Consider the following 13,017-nt stretch of genomic DNA (forward strand, 5'->3'; position numbering starts at 1 on the left):
CCTCTAGTAATGATCCTACTGTTGTCCATGTCTATGAGGTTCGGTTTTCTGTTTGTTTGTTTTGTTTTTGGCTTAATCCCTTTACTTTTTTACAGTGAGTTTTCTTGTAAGAACCCAAAAGTATCAGCATCGTTGCCCTCACATATTGGACCATATGTAAGGGGATAATGGGACAAGATGCTTGAATCTGGACGTGCTTTGAAAAATTCTGTATTATAGTGGACAAAAATGTTTGCAGAGTGTTCGTCAGGCTCCTCAGATGGGGGAAGTCAGACCCTGGCTCTCAGCACAAACTAAAAAACTGACAAAAAGCGGGATTCGATTGTTAAGATGCCAATCAGACACACAATTAGTTCTCTATTGCAACCTGGGTCTTCATTTTCTGTTGTTTTGGTTAGAGATTACTTCGATGAACTATGTGCGCCACTGGACACTCCGAACTCTGCTCGCTGAGTCAGGGTTATCACCTTGGCAGGTCCTCGAGACACTTGCTGGGCTGCATGGCCGCGCGGCGGGAGCGCGCTGTGGAGGCGTCCTCAGCGAGTGAAGAGGAGGAAGAAGGCGGCTTGGGAGAGTGCGAGGCATCACGGACGCGCGCCCGTGCGCCCGCGCGTCCCCGCACCCACACACCGCCCGTACTCCCGGGAAGTCTCGCGAGGCTGTAGCCGGCTGCTCCCGCTGCGGGTGGCTCTGGCTGTTGCTGTGGTTGCCTGAGTCGCTGCTGCTGCTGCTGCTGCTGCTGCTGCTGTGGCGGCGGCGGTACCGGTGGAGGTGTCGGTCCTTGGGCTGGTGTTGACATTGTGTTGTTACTGCTGACGGTAATGGCGGCGACCGCGAGGGCCGGGATCCCATCTCCTCTGTAGCCTGTGTCGAGACAGCCAAGAGCCAACTCCGCGGCCTCTGAGCCCACGGCAGCGACTCCCCTCAGCCTCCGCAGCCTCGCTGCCCGCATCCCGCCGCAGCCCCTAGAGTCAGGCCCCTTTGGGCAGGGGTCTCGGAGGTTCAGGATGGCGGATTTCGACGAGATCTATGAGGAGGAGGAGGACGAGGAGCGGGCCCTGGAGGAGCAGCTGCTCAAGTACTCGCCGGACCCAGTGGTCGTCCGCGGCTCCGGTCACGTCACCGTGTAAGGCCCGGAGGAGGGCGAGGGCGAGGACGGGAGGTGCAGGGCTCGGGGCGGGGTGGAGGGGGGTACATTACTCCTCGGGAGCCCCATTTTCCCGGTGTCCGTCTTGTGTCCGGGGCCTTCGGGAAAGTAGGCGACCAGGAAGTGAGAACTTGCTTTATTTTCACTTGTTTTGGCCTCCAAAGTGGGGACCTTCCTCCCCCACACCCCTTTCCGTGGGCCCTACAGGCCTGGGGCGGTGTGACGGGTCCCAGAAGGGAAGGTTTTTCGTTAGGGTCAGTCCTTCGGGACACCCCTTGAGCTTCGGGGTGGAAGTACACATTCACGAGGCCCCTCCCCCTTGTTTTCTCGTCCAGTTACCCTGTGCTTCTCTCTCCTCGTCTGGGCCTTTGAGCCTAGTGACATATGGCTTAGAGGCTAGGTCTGGGCCGTCGGAGACCCTTGTGACAATCGGTAATGACTGGTTCACTGTCATTGGGTCTGTGTATTTCACACAGACGCACAGGTCTTCCCAGTTTCTTGCAGAGTCAATTTCTGCAGAACTCCATAGTGCAAGTTCCCGTAACTGTGTACGGTGAAAATCTAGAGATGAACATAACATTTAAGATACACAGAACGATGTATGTGTGCAAATAATTAAAAAAAAATTTGTGTGATGGACGTATCGCTCAGGTCACTGAGAGTTCTCTGTCATGTTAAGTCCCTCTTTTGGGCATGAACTCTGGGATGGTTTCTTCATCGATAAGGATTCTTGTAAGTCTGATCAGCAGCATTTAAAAGTCCAGTATTATTTAGGCAGTAAGGAGTGAGAGCTTTCCGAATGGTCATGACTAGAAAGGAATGTGAGGACTTGAATCAAATAATGAGCTGGCCGGAAGCAGGAAGTTTTGTAATGTTTCTCAGAGAAGTCCAGAGTTTTATACAACGTGAACTGTTTATGCCCTTTTTTCTTTTTAGCTCTCTTGTTCAAATCATAGGTCAAACTTCTATGCTTGTCAGATATCTCCACCCTTCACATTTTCAATAAAATAAACGGGCTCGCAAATCTGAGACTAACAGTCTTCATTACATTTTGGGATAGGGCGACTGGGATGTGCAATGAATAACTTTTAGTGAAACGGTAAGACTTCCAATATAAGATTGCGGCAAAATCCTTGCATTTGTCAGTACATGATATGACTAGCCATATTGCTGTTTGGGTATGCTTATATAATGCTTTCATTTGTTTAGCCCCTGTTAGTTTATATAAAGGTGACTTAATAGGGTAAAAACACTGCACAGTCGCTCTCACAGCGCCATGAAAGACAATGGAATTTATCACCTGGATAACAGTTAGTGTTTTAACTGTCATCACCAACAGAATTAAGAACTATAACCAAATATCATGGATATGAAATCCTTATATTATTTCACAGAACTCTTTAGTCTGATAACCAGCCATTTAATTTTTATGTTGACTCGTAGGACATTTTTACATTGTTTTAAACCTAAGGAGTATGTGGGTCCTTAAAGAAGGGATTTTCAAACTTTTTCATGTCATCTGCCTACCCTTCCCCTGCATTACTCATGTAAAAAAAAAAGCTGGCAGAATTTTGTTATTTAAAAAGGTGCAGCCCTGGCTGGTGTTGCTTAGTGGATTGAGCACCAGCCTGCAAACCGAAGGGTTGGTGGTTCGATTCCCAGTCAGGGCACATGCCTGGGTTGTGAGCCAAGTTCCCAGTTGGGGGCGCACAAGAGGCAACCACACATTGGTGTTTCTCTCCCTCTCTTTCTCCCTCCCTTCCCCTTTCTAAAAATAAATAAATAAAATCTTTTAAAAAATGCAGCTGTAGTTATAATGTTTTCTCTTTAAATTTGTTTTTTATTTATTGATTTTAGGGGGAGGGGGAGAGAGAGACAGACAGACATAGGTTTGTTATTCCACTTATTTATGCAGTACACCCTTGGTGTTTTGAGACGATGCTTTAACCAACTGAGCTACCTGGCCAGGGCTGTTTTCTCTTTTAAAGGAAAAGAAAAACTAAGCACTTTGTTGGGTAAATGGAAAATACAATAGGCAAAGTGTTTAGAATCAAATAGATGACCAGTTAATTTGATTGTAGTTGGCTACTTAGAGACGTCAGCAAGGTGAGAGAGAATTACTAGTGGTTCTCGATCTTAGCTGCCCATTAGAGTCACCTACTGAGATTTTTTAAAAAATCCTACTTTTGCCCCAGGCTAGCCCAACTGAAAGCCAAGTATCAGAGTAAGGGCCCCAGACCTGGATAGTTTTTTTTTTTTAATTTCCACCAGTGATTTTTATGTGTAGTTAGGATTGCAAACCACTATTTCAGAGTAATATAAGGAGGAACTATCTGCCACCAGTACACAGTATTTCTTCCTACATTGGGAGTTCATATTTCTGTGATTTCCCTCAACCATTTCCTTCTCTTTCCTGTTACCTTGGTTTTAGGTTCTAGGTTGAAATCTAAAGTCTGCCAATTCTTGGGTAAATTATATATCTGCCTCTTCAGTTAAGTTAGGGATAGTTATAGTCTCTAACTTTTAAGATTATTAAGGATTAAATGAGTCAGTACTTGCAAATAATTCATCACATTGTGTGGTACTGTGCTCAGTAAACATTAACCTTTATTAATTCTCCACACATGCAGTGATCCACTTTGAGAAGCAAAAGTGTAAAACACAGTGCGAAGAAATCTGAACTGCCATTTTCAAGCCAACAGTGATTCACTTTAGTCTTATTTTTCCATTTCTAAAAATTTGTATGAGGTTAAATTAAGTGAAGTATTTTGATGCGATTTATTAAGAATATTCTGTGTTGAAAACCTAAGCTTGTTTTGTGGTGACATAGGTAAGTATAGTAATAATAATACAAAACTTTTTTTTACATCACTCTGTCTTGCATAATTCACAAGCACACTATGCCAACAGGTAGCCCAGATAGTACCTGTAAAGGTTTTTGAAATTAGTGCTTAAGGGCTAATATAACTGTTGAGCACATTCAGTTTTTCTTGCCTTTAAATATAAATGGGAAGAGCTATTAAACGTTATAGTAAGACTGGTTGAAATTATCACTGCCACTGGTCCCACCCCCTTCTGTAAAACTAAGGAGCAATCTTTTCTTATCAATTTGAAAGTAAATGATAGTGTTTACTGAATCTTCTGTAATCCAGATTAGTTGGAAAATCATTATGAGTTTTTCACAGACTTTTGAGTAGATCTTTATAGTTGAATATTTCTATTCTTCTTTAACATAATATTATAGCATTTTATTTTATTTATGGAGTCACTGTATTCTTAAAATACATGATTTGGTATATTATTATAGTGATGTGCAAAACTAAATTACTTTCCATTCTCTACTACACAGGCAGGTCTTGGTTAATTTTGGGACATAATCAGATTTTTGGGACATAAGAATATAAATAGTATAACTTGCCTGACAAAGTCTACTTTAATGTGGTTTTTACTACTGATATTATCATATTGACCCAAGTCAAGCTTATGCTTTGTAATTCCGTCATCATAACTGTTCTTTCTCAACTTTCTTCTGGATGAGTATAATAATTTTCTTCATTGTTAGAATTGCATGTAGCAATATGGAACAACATGGCAGTTCCAATAGGAAGAAATTTTGTGCAGAAGCATATTTTGAAAAAAATTATGTTTGAAGGAAGAGAGGGGAACGATAAGTTCCTGTTATTTTATAATATTTATATACATGTGATTTAAAAGGCTTGAGTTCTCACTTTACCTAAAGTAGGTTTCGTGTGTGTGTGTGTGTGTGTGTGTGTGTGTGTGTGGCACGAGAGGTATTTCTTATTATGAAATGAAGATGAGGAAAAAAGTGGTTAACTTATTAGGTAGTATTGGCAGGTAGATTAATATTTTAAAATTATGGAGTTCTTTACCACTCAAAATAAATTTGTATGAAACATAGTGATCATTTGTTGAAGACTTTGATTTTTCACAGTGATGATAGTGCTAAAGGATGTGTTATTCTAAAAATTAGAACTTAAAACTAGTTTTGGACCAGTATTTCCTAGCTAATCTGCAATTGTAATTGATACTATTTGCTCCTTTTTACTTCATGACCTCCTGTATCAGAATCATACTTGGAGCTTTTCTAATGTTTGATTTCTAACTTACGCCCTTTATAGAGCCATGTTATTTTGCTGAGGTTTGTTTCTAATGTTATTCTTTCCTAATTTCACTAAATTATCATGTCTTTTTATACTCAGTTCTGAGGTATAATCTTCCTACCCTTGCCACAGATAATTCCTCAGCCTTCACCGGTTTTTATCAATGGCTGTGGGACATCACTCTGTTTGCTTGTCTTCATCTCAGGTATGCTGTGGAAAATTGAAAGATTTAGAAATGTGACTTGAAATAAAAAGAAAAAATTGGGAACTATGTTGAAGTACGGTAGGATCTTTGCATAGGAGACATTACAAGAACACCTTAGTATTTATTGAGCTTTCTAATGGTAGAGTCAATAAAAAATTGTCTTGAAGTGTATCAGTATTTCAAGACTGCTACTAGATGCTATGAGTAGCACTGAGACCTGAATATGATTTTCCCAAATAACAGAATCACTTCAATTAAACAATTTTAGCTTCATAACTCCCACCTTCTTTGTCCCAACCAGCATAATATATAAGGCATATCTACTTTTTAAATATTAACCTTTTTGTTTTCAGATTTTTGAAGACCTTATATTTTTCCACAAGGCTGTGAAGTTGTTTGAGGTCAGGGATTGTACTTAATTGGTTTTTATTTCTTCACTACTTAATATGCTGTCTGCAGTACTATAGGTCCTGAAATGTTCTTTAAATATATGAAATGATTCCATACATCTTTGGATCTTGTCAGAATTGCCAAAGGAATAACTATTTCTTTGCTTCCTAATGAAGGCAAACAATATTTTACGTTAGAACTCTTATAAAATCACATTCAAAAGATAAATGGCTCCTCTTTTTTTTTTATAGTGGTAATTGTGCGGAAATTGTCAAATTAAGATAGACTTTATTTACTTAGAATTTTTCTTTGTTCTTATAATTTGAAAGGAAATTAGTTTGATTTGTAATATAGCATTGACTATACCTTTGATAATACAAAGAAAAAAATGCTAAACATTTTATTGGACCAACTACTAAAACTTCTTGAAAAAATGAATTATAGTAGTAAATTGTAGTTTCAAAATTTTGCTGTACATATTTGAATTTGAAATTTGCATGGTGTTAAGTGCAAACTCTTCATTGTTGGATTCCTGGCTACCAACAGATGTGAAGTTGACTAGTACTTAAAATTTTATGTGCCTAGCTAAGTGGAACACAGAGACTAAATGCTAAATTATATGAAATTAATTATGATAGTAAATAATCAAATACTACTATTATTCTAAAAAACACTACTTAAGTAATATTACTCCAGAGAATAATATTTTTAATTTGAGAGCTGCCCTTGAATTCTAATTTGAGTTTATATTCCTAACAGGTTAAAGGCTAGGATATTAAATCAATTATATACCCAGAATGGTATCTTAAGACTCTATGGTATCTTGTGTTTGGTTTAGCTTTTTAATCTATAAAACTAAGATTTCATTCTCAATAAAATTAAACTTTAACCATAGCAACAGATGCTCTTAGATAGCCTTACTCTATATCTTCTGTATAACATTTTTTGGTGACTTTTCATTATTTATTTTAGAACCCATTTATAAAATCAGATCTTATGCTAGTGTTTTCATGTTCATTCAGTCTAGCTTAATCCCAGTGCAGAATTTCTTAAAGTTGCCTGACTATCAGAATCACTAGGGCATTTAAAAAAATACACCTTTTAGGTTCTTATCCCAGATGTCCTCAGTGAGACTCTTTACAAGAGGAGCCTAGGAATTTTTATTATTAATAAGATCTTAAGTGATTCTCATATCAGACACATTTGGAAAGCAATGGACGGTCTTATGGAAAGAGCGCGGTCTTTGATATCAAGCAGATTGGTTTCAGTCTCAGATACTTCTTAACTGTAACCTAAGTATAACTACTAGCTTCTCTAAACATTAATTTTTTCTTTTGCAAAAGGGATAATATCTACCTCAGAGATTAAGTATGAAAGTAAGAAATAATTTATGTAATGATCTGGACCTGTAATAGGCATTTAGCAAATTTTATCACTTATTTTGATGTTTGTCCCTTCATGCATATTTTTTGGTTAATCTTTACTATTTTCTTGGAAATCAGTCCAAAAGGCGACAAACTCTCCTGCTTCAAAACAAGATTTTGAGCATAAATCAGAATTAACTGATTGAGTATAGGAAACATTTAATCAAAAGCAGATATTATCAGGTTGGTACTCTGTGATATTCTTAAGGTATTTTGGGGTTTGAGGATCTTCTGTAAATGTCACTTTCTTTTGAATTTTATATTTGTGGGCTTTTGCTTTCTGTTTACCTTCTTTTCTTTCTATATAATTCATCAGCTTTAGGTTGGAAATGAGGCAGCTACCCTTATTAGAACTATATATAAAGAGAAGTTGGTTCTGAGTGCTGAATTTAGGTGTTTGAATTTTAATACTTGGGTTTTAAGATATTTGTTTCCTAAGAGTACATTTTATTTAATCCTTCATTATCAGCCATCTTATCGATGTTTTCTGATAAGTAATTTAACAAATAATCATTAAATTTTATTGTAGGTAAATATGAGTATATAGTTATGAATGAAAGACACGTAATTCCTCTGCCCTCATGGAGTTTACCCTTAACAAACTGTGTCTGAGAAAATTGCTGTGAAGGAGACCAATAGAGTGCTGTGATTGAAAGTAATGTGATTAGGGAGAATGTCTCTGAGGAGGTAACGTTTAGAAAGAAGGTTAGACTCCTGGAGGACAGCAACATAAGCTTTGCTTGCCTGAGAAACTGAAAGGCTATGTCTGTACTGTGGCTAGAATATAGTGAACAAAAGGGATAGTGCCTTGAAATGAAGTTGGCAAGCTCAGTAGTGGCCAGAAAAGTTTATAGAGGATTTAGACTGAAACTGGGGAGAGTAGTTAGGCTATTGAAGCAGCCTAGATTGAGACATGATCGTGACCAGGTCTAGGGTGATGGTCTTTTTATTTACTTATTTTATTTTTTTTGTTTTTCAATTACAGTTGTCCCATTTTTTCCCCCACTGCTCCCCCCCACCCAGGGGGTGATGGTCTTTACATGAAGGGGGTATTAAAGTTTTGGCTATAAAGCCATGAAATGTCACAATGTCTCTCTATGAGGTATGGAAAAACATAGCAATGGCTACTTTTGCCATCTCATTCTTTAGTTGTGGTTATATTTGTTTGTTTGTTTTATTTTTGTTTTTGTTTTGGCTTTTTGGAGGGTGAGGTCAAAGAACTGTGGCTGCCCTCACTGTTGACTAAAGCCTGTCTTGATGACAAACCTGCATTTCCTGTTCTGCTGCTGCTGCAGGGCAGCTAGCATGCCTAGGAACCACATGTCCCTGAAGTGGAGAGGGGCTTTCCCACAACATCATAGATTTTGGAGTAAGGACCTTTGTAAAGTGGTACCCTTTAGCTACAAGATATGTGTTGTTTGACAGTGATGTGTTCATTAGATTCAGGGAAGATTGTGGGTTTTTTTTTTTACATCTTTACACTTAAAACTGAATTGCATACACTAGGGCTAAACTTTTCTCACAAAACCGAGGATGAAATTATTTTTTCCTAAGCTGTTTTTCATCCTACCATATAAAGTTTACTTAGGGTAGAGTTGGTTGGACTTTGGGGTAACCTATCATTGTTTTTGATTGATAAGAAGTGAATGTGTGTATTTAATTTGACAAGCGTGTATATATATACATGCTTCCTGCAAGAAGAGCTCCTTGTTTATTCTCTTTAATCTTGCATTGTGGTTACAACAGAGTCCTTGTTCAGTCCAATGAATGAGTTCCTATGTACCCAGCCTTTTTCTGTCCTTTCTAAACTATTCCATTATAAATGTTACTTAAAATTAATATTTTTGGTAGTCTATACTAGAAACCAGTTCAACTATATGTTACTTCATAAATAAACATAATTTATCATTGCTGGTAAGATTTATATGAATTTGAAGAATATTCTAAAATATATGTAAGTTAGATATACAAATTTTTTTTTTTTTTTTTAAGTCTGGTATAGATAATTTAAAATAGTTGACTTGGCCCAAGTGCTCATCAATAGATGAGTGGGTAAAAAGTTGTACATACATACAATGGAATGTTACTCAGCCATAAAAAAGAATAAAATCTTTCTATTTATGACAACATGGATGGACCTATAGGGTATTATGCTAAGTGAAATAAGTCAGACAGAGAAAGACAAATACCATATGATTTCACTTATCTGTGAAATCTAAAAAACAAAATAAAGGAACAAAATAGAAACAGACTCATGGATGTAGAAAACAAGCTGCTTTCTAGAGAGAAGGGGGTTGGGGGCCTGGGTAAAAAAGGTGAAGAGATTAAGAAGTAAAGACTGGTAGTTAGAAAGTCATCACAGGGATGTAAAGCACAGCATAGAGAATATAGTCAGTAGTAATACTGTAATAACTATATATGGTGTCAGGTGGGTACTTGAAATATCAAGGGAACCACTTTGTAAATTATGTAATTGTCTAACCATAATGCTATACACCTGAAACTATTATAAAATATTAAATGTCAACTGTAATTGAAAAATAAAGTAGTTGAGTTGGTTTCATTGAATCCCCATTATCAGAAGTAAATACTATAAAGTTTAATCAGTATACAGTTATATAACTTCACTGTTTAACAACGTATATAATCTATTAATACTTGAAAATACAATCTTAAGCATTGCTATTAATCTAACGCTAGTATATTATATTTAGAACTGTATAGTGATGAGGTTTATGATAGTGTGAATATACTACATGATTTAAATAATTAAGTCTGATTTCACTAGTTTATGAATGAGAGTATATTTTCACAGAGCCAGATGAACCCAAATGTTTGAGAATCTGGTCACACAGTTAAAATTTTTAGACTTATTCTGAGACTAATATGTATGTCTCTAACTCAAGGGGTTCTGTTTCTTCTGGGAAACACAGTACACTTTCAGTTCTAGCCTTTTCTCCTTGAGCTACCTTGATATTCAAATATATATTAAGGTAGCCTGATTTATTTAAAGCATGATTTCTGTGCATTAAAATTTTTAATTCTGTAGTTATAACTTCATGTCCTAAAATAGCTAAAAAGCTGATTCCATTGAGCTCATAGTTCAGCATTAGGAAATAAGTAGTTACCATCTGTAAAACCCATGTGTTCAGTGTGAGTCTGAAATTTCTAGTTTATGTATTCATAGTCTTGTCATATCTTAAGGAAGATAAAATTTTGTGAGTCTGTGGATTTATACAGGTTGAATGTCTCAGAATCCAAAATATCCACAACTGACTTCAAAATCTTCCCCCCAAATTGGTTTCAAAAGTAGCCTTCCCATTCTCAGGTGACAGCAGATCTGGCATCCTACTTGCTTAGATTAAAAAATATTTAACACAACCTTGATGTCCCCTCTTTCTCTTTCACTACATTCAGTCTGTCAAGAAATTAATCCATTGGCTCTATCTTGAAAATACATTCAAAATTCAACCACTTTTTACCATCTCCACTGCTGGTGTGAGTTGTCATTGTCTCTTTTGTGCCTCCCACTTAATATGATACTTTTCTTTTCCCTGCTTCCACCTTTTCTCAACCTTTACAGTACAACTGTCACAATGATCTTTTTAATATATAAGTCAGACCATGTTTCCCCAAAGCTCCCTGTCTTCAGAGTTAAAGTCCCCTTTGGTGGCCTGTAAGAGCCTAACTGATCTGGCCCATCATTACTTCTGACTTCTTTTCTACTCTTCCTTCATCTGTTTACCAGACTAACCACAGTAGCCTCCTTTCCATTTCCTGAATTCTTCTAGGCACACTCCTAGCTTTGGGCCTCTGCACTGGCTGGTTCTACTTTCTGGAGTATTCCTACCAGATTTTCCGATGACTGGCTTCTTCACCACTTTCTTCAAATCTTTCACAATTATTCTTCTTAATGAGTCCTACCCTTCTCTATTTAAAGTTAAAACTCGCTTACCTACTCCTTATTCTGTGCTTTTTTTCCATAGTGCTTCCTCTATCAGAATGTGAGATGTACCAAACTTGATAAAGGACACAAACTTCTGACTGCCTTCTCTTGCAAAGAGAAAAACTCAAATTTTTTTGACAAGAAGAAAGTTTTAAAACTTTCCTCCTGTTTTATAGCAGCTGCCTCACCTGTAAAATGTGAACACAGTGTACCCTTACTAATTTTTTTTTTCCTTAAAAACTTTGGGATGGTATTTTACCTTTGGGTCATATATGACCCTGAGAGGCCGGTTTTCTTACCTGAGGCAAATAAAAGCAGAGGGAGATTTGCTTTTCTAAGATAACATACCTAGTTGACACTGAACCATCATTAGAATTCGGGCATCCTATTTCTCCCTCGTGCTGCTCTTCCATCTCACCACAGTAACTGCTTTGTGCTTTTCAGCCTTTGTCTCACCTGCCTGGATTCGTGACCCAAATTGCTTGCCCATATAAGCTACAAACTCAAATATTATATGGCTTTCCTGAGCCCAGCACCTCTTTGTATAGCTTGTTTCCTTAATACCACCCCCTGACATTGAAGAGTTTGGCAAATCTTTGAGAGTTACCATTAGCCCATTTGATCATTGGCTGTTCTATTTGCTAAGCTGTTTCAAGATGGTATTTATGAAGTCATTGAAATCCAGACATTCTCTAATTTGTCAAGTTAATATTCCACATGATAATGCCCACTTTATTAGAAGTATAATAACCATAATAAAAACACAGCAGACATTTATGTTGTTTTATAATAATCAAAGCAGTTACAACATACGGGGTTTATGCCATGCACTGTTGGTGTTTTATGTGTATCAACTTACTTAATGAATTATGCCAGTTATTATCCCTGGTGTATAAGATAGGGAAACTGAGGCTCAGAAAAGGTAACTAACTTGCTCAAAGTGACATGTCTAGTAGATTGCAGTGTCAAGATTACATTCCAAGCAATCTGGCTCTAGAATATGCTTGCTTAATTGTTTCTTTTAAAAATACAAGAACCAAAAGCAACAAACTCAAGGAGAAAAACATTTTCATGCTTACAGAGAAAGTTATTAGAGGCATTGTTTTATAGTAGAATTGCCATGGGCTTGGTCATAAGAGAGTAAGGCCCAAGCCTGGATCCTACCTATACATTAGCTATCAGACCCAAGTTACTTGCCTTTTATGCATCGATTTCTTCATTTGTAAAATGAAATGTTTGGACCAAGGACCCCTTCTAGCGCTCAGATTCTGAGATTCTACTGTGATGGAATTGGAATTTTTTTCTCTTTAAAAATTTTTAAATAAATTATTAAAATTTTAATAATTAATTTTTAGAGAGGGGGAAGAGAGAGAAAGAGAAGAAGAGAAACATTGATGTGAGAGAGAACATAGATTGGTTGCCTCTCATGTGCACCTCAATCTGGGACTGAACCCTCAACCCAAGCATGTGCCCTGACTGGAATCAACCAACTGAGTCAGGGATTTTCTCTTTAATTTCTAAATTCTTTACAAAATATACTTAATATATACTTAAACTTTAAAAATCCTTAAAAATACTCTAAAATATACTTTGTTAGAATTATCTTGAAACCTAGACATGTCAATAGCACATATATTTCCTTGACCTGACTTACATATAAAAAGAAAACCCCTTTAATCATCTTTTTTTTTTTCAGGTTTAATCTTTTTCTTAATTATAATGAAAAACATAAAGATTATTAAAAATTTGGAAGTAGTACTTTCCAGTAAAGCAGAAAATAAACT

General features: G+C 37.1%; 1 protein-coding gene across 2 annotated transcripts in view; it reads left to right on the forward strand.

Moving 5' to 3' along the window:
- Positions 1-634: 634 nt before the first annotated feature.
- Positions 635-13,017, forward strand: part of CHIC2 (cysteine rich hydrophobic domain 2) — a 43,874-nt gene continuing 31,491 nt past the window's right edge. Inside the window, exon 1 of one of the 2 annotated variants that reach the window (XM_090268166.1) lies at positions 635-1,126. In XM_090268166.1, coding sequence (XP_090124292.1) covers positions 1,008-1,126 — 119 coding nt within the window. In that variant the 5' untranslated portion in view covers positions 635-1,007. The remainder of the gene's footprint in view (positions 1,127-13,017) is intronic. The other variant, XM_090268165.1, reaches the window with a different exon arrangement.

The sequence above is a fragment of the Furipterus horrens genome, unplaced genomic scaffold (genome assembly GCF_987537825.1).
Source record: "Furipterus horrens unplaced genomic scaffold, mFurHor1.1.pri manual_scaffold_2, whole genome shotgun sequence".
Classification (NCBI taxonomy): domain Eukaryota; kingdom Metazoa; phylum Chordata; class Mammalia; order Chiroptera; family Furipteridae; genus Furipterus; species Furipterus horrens.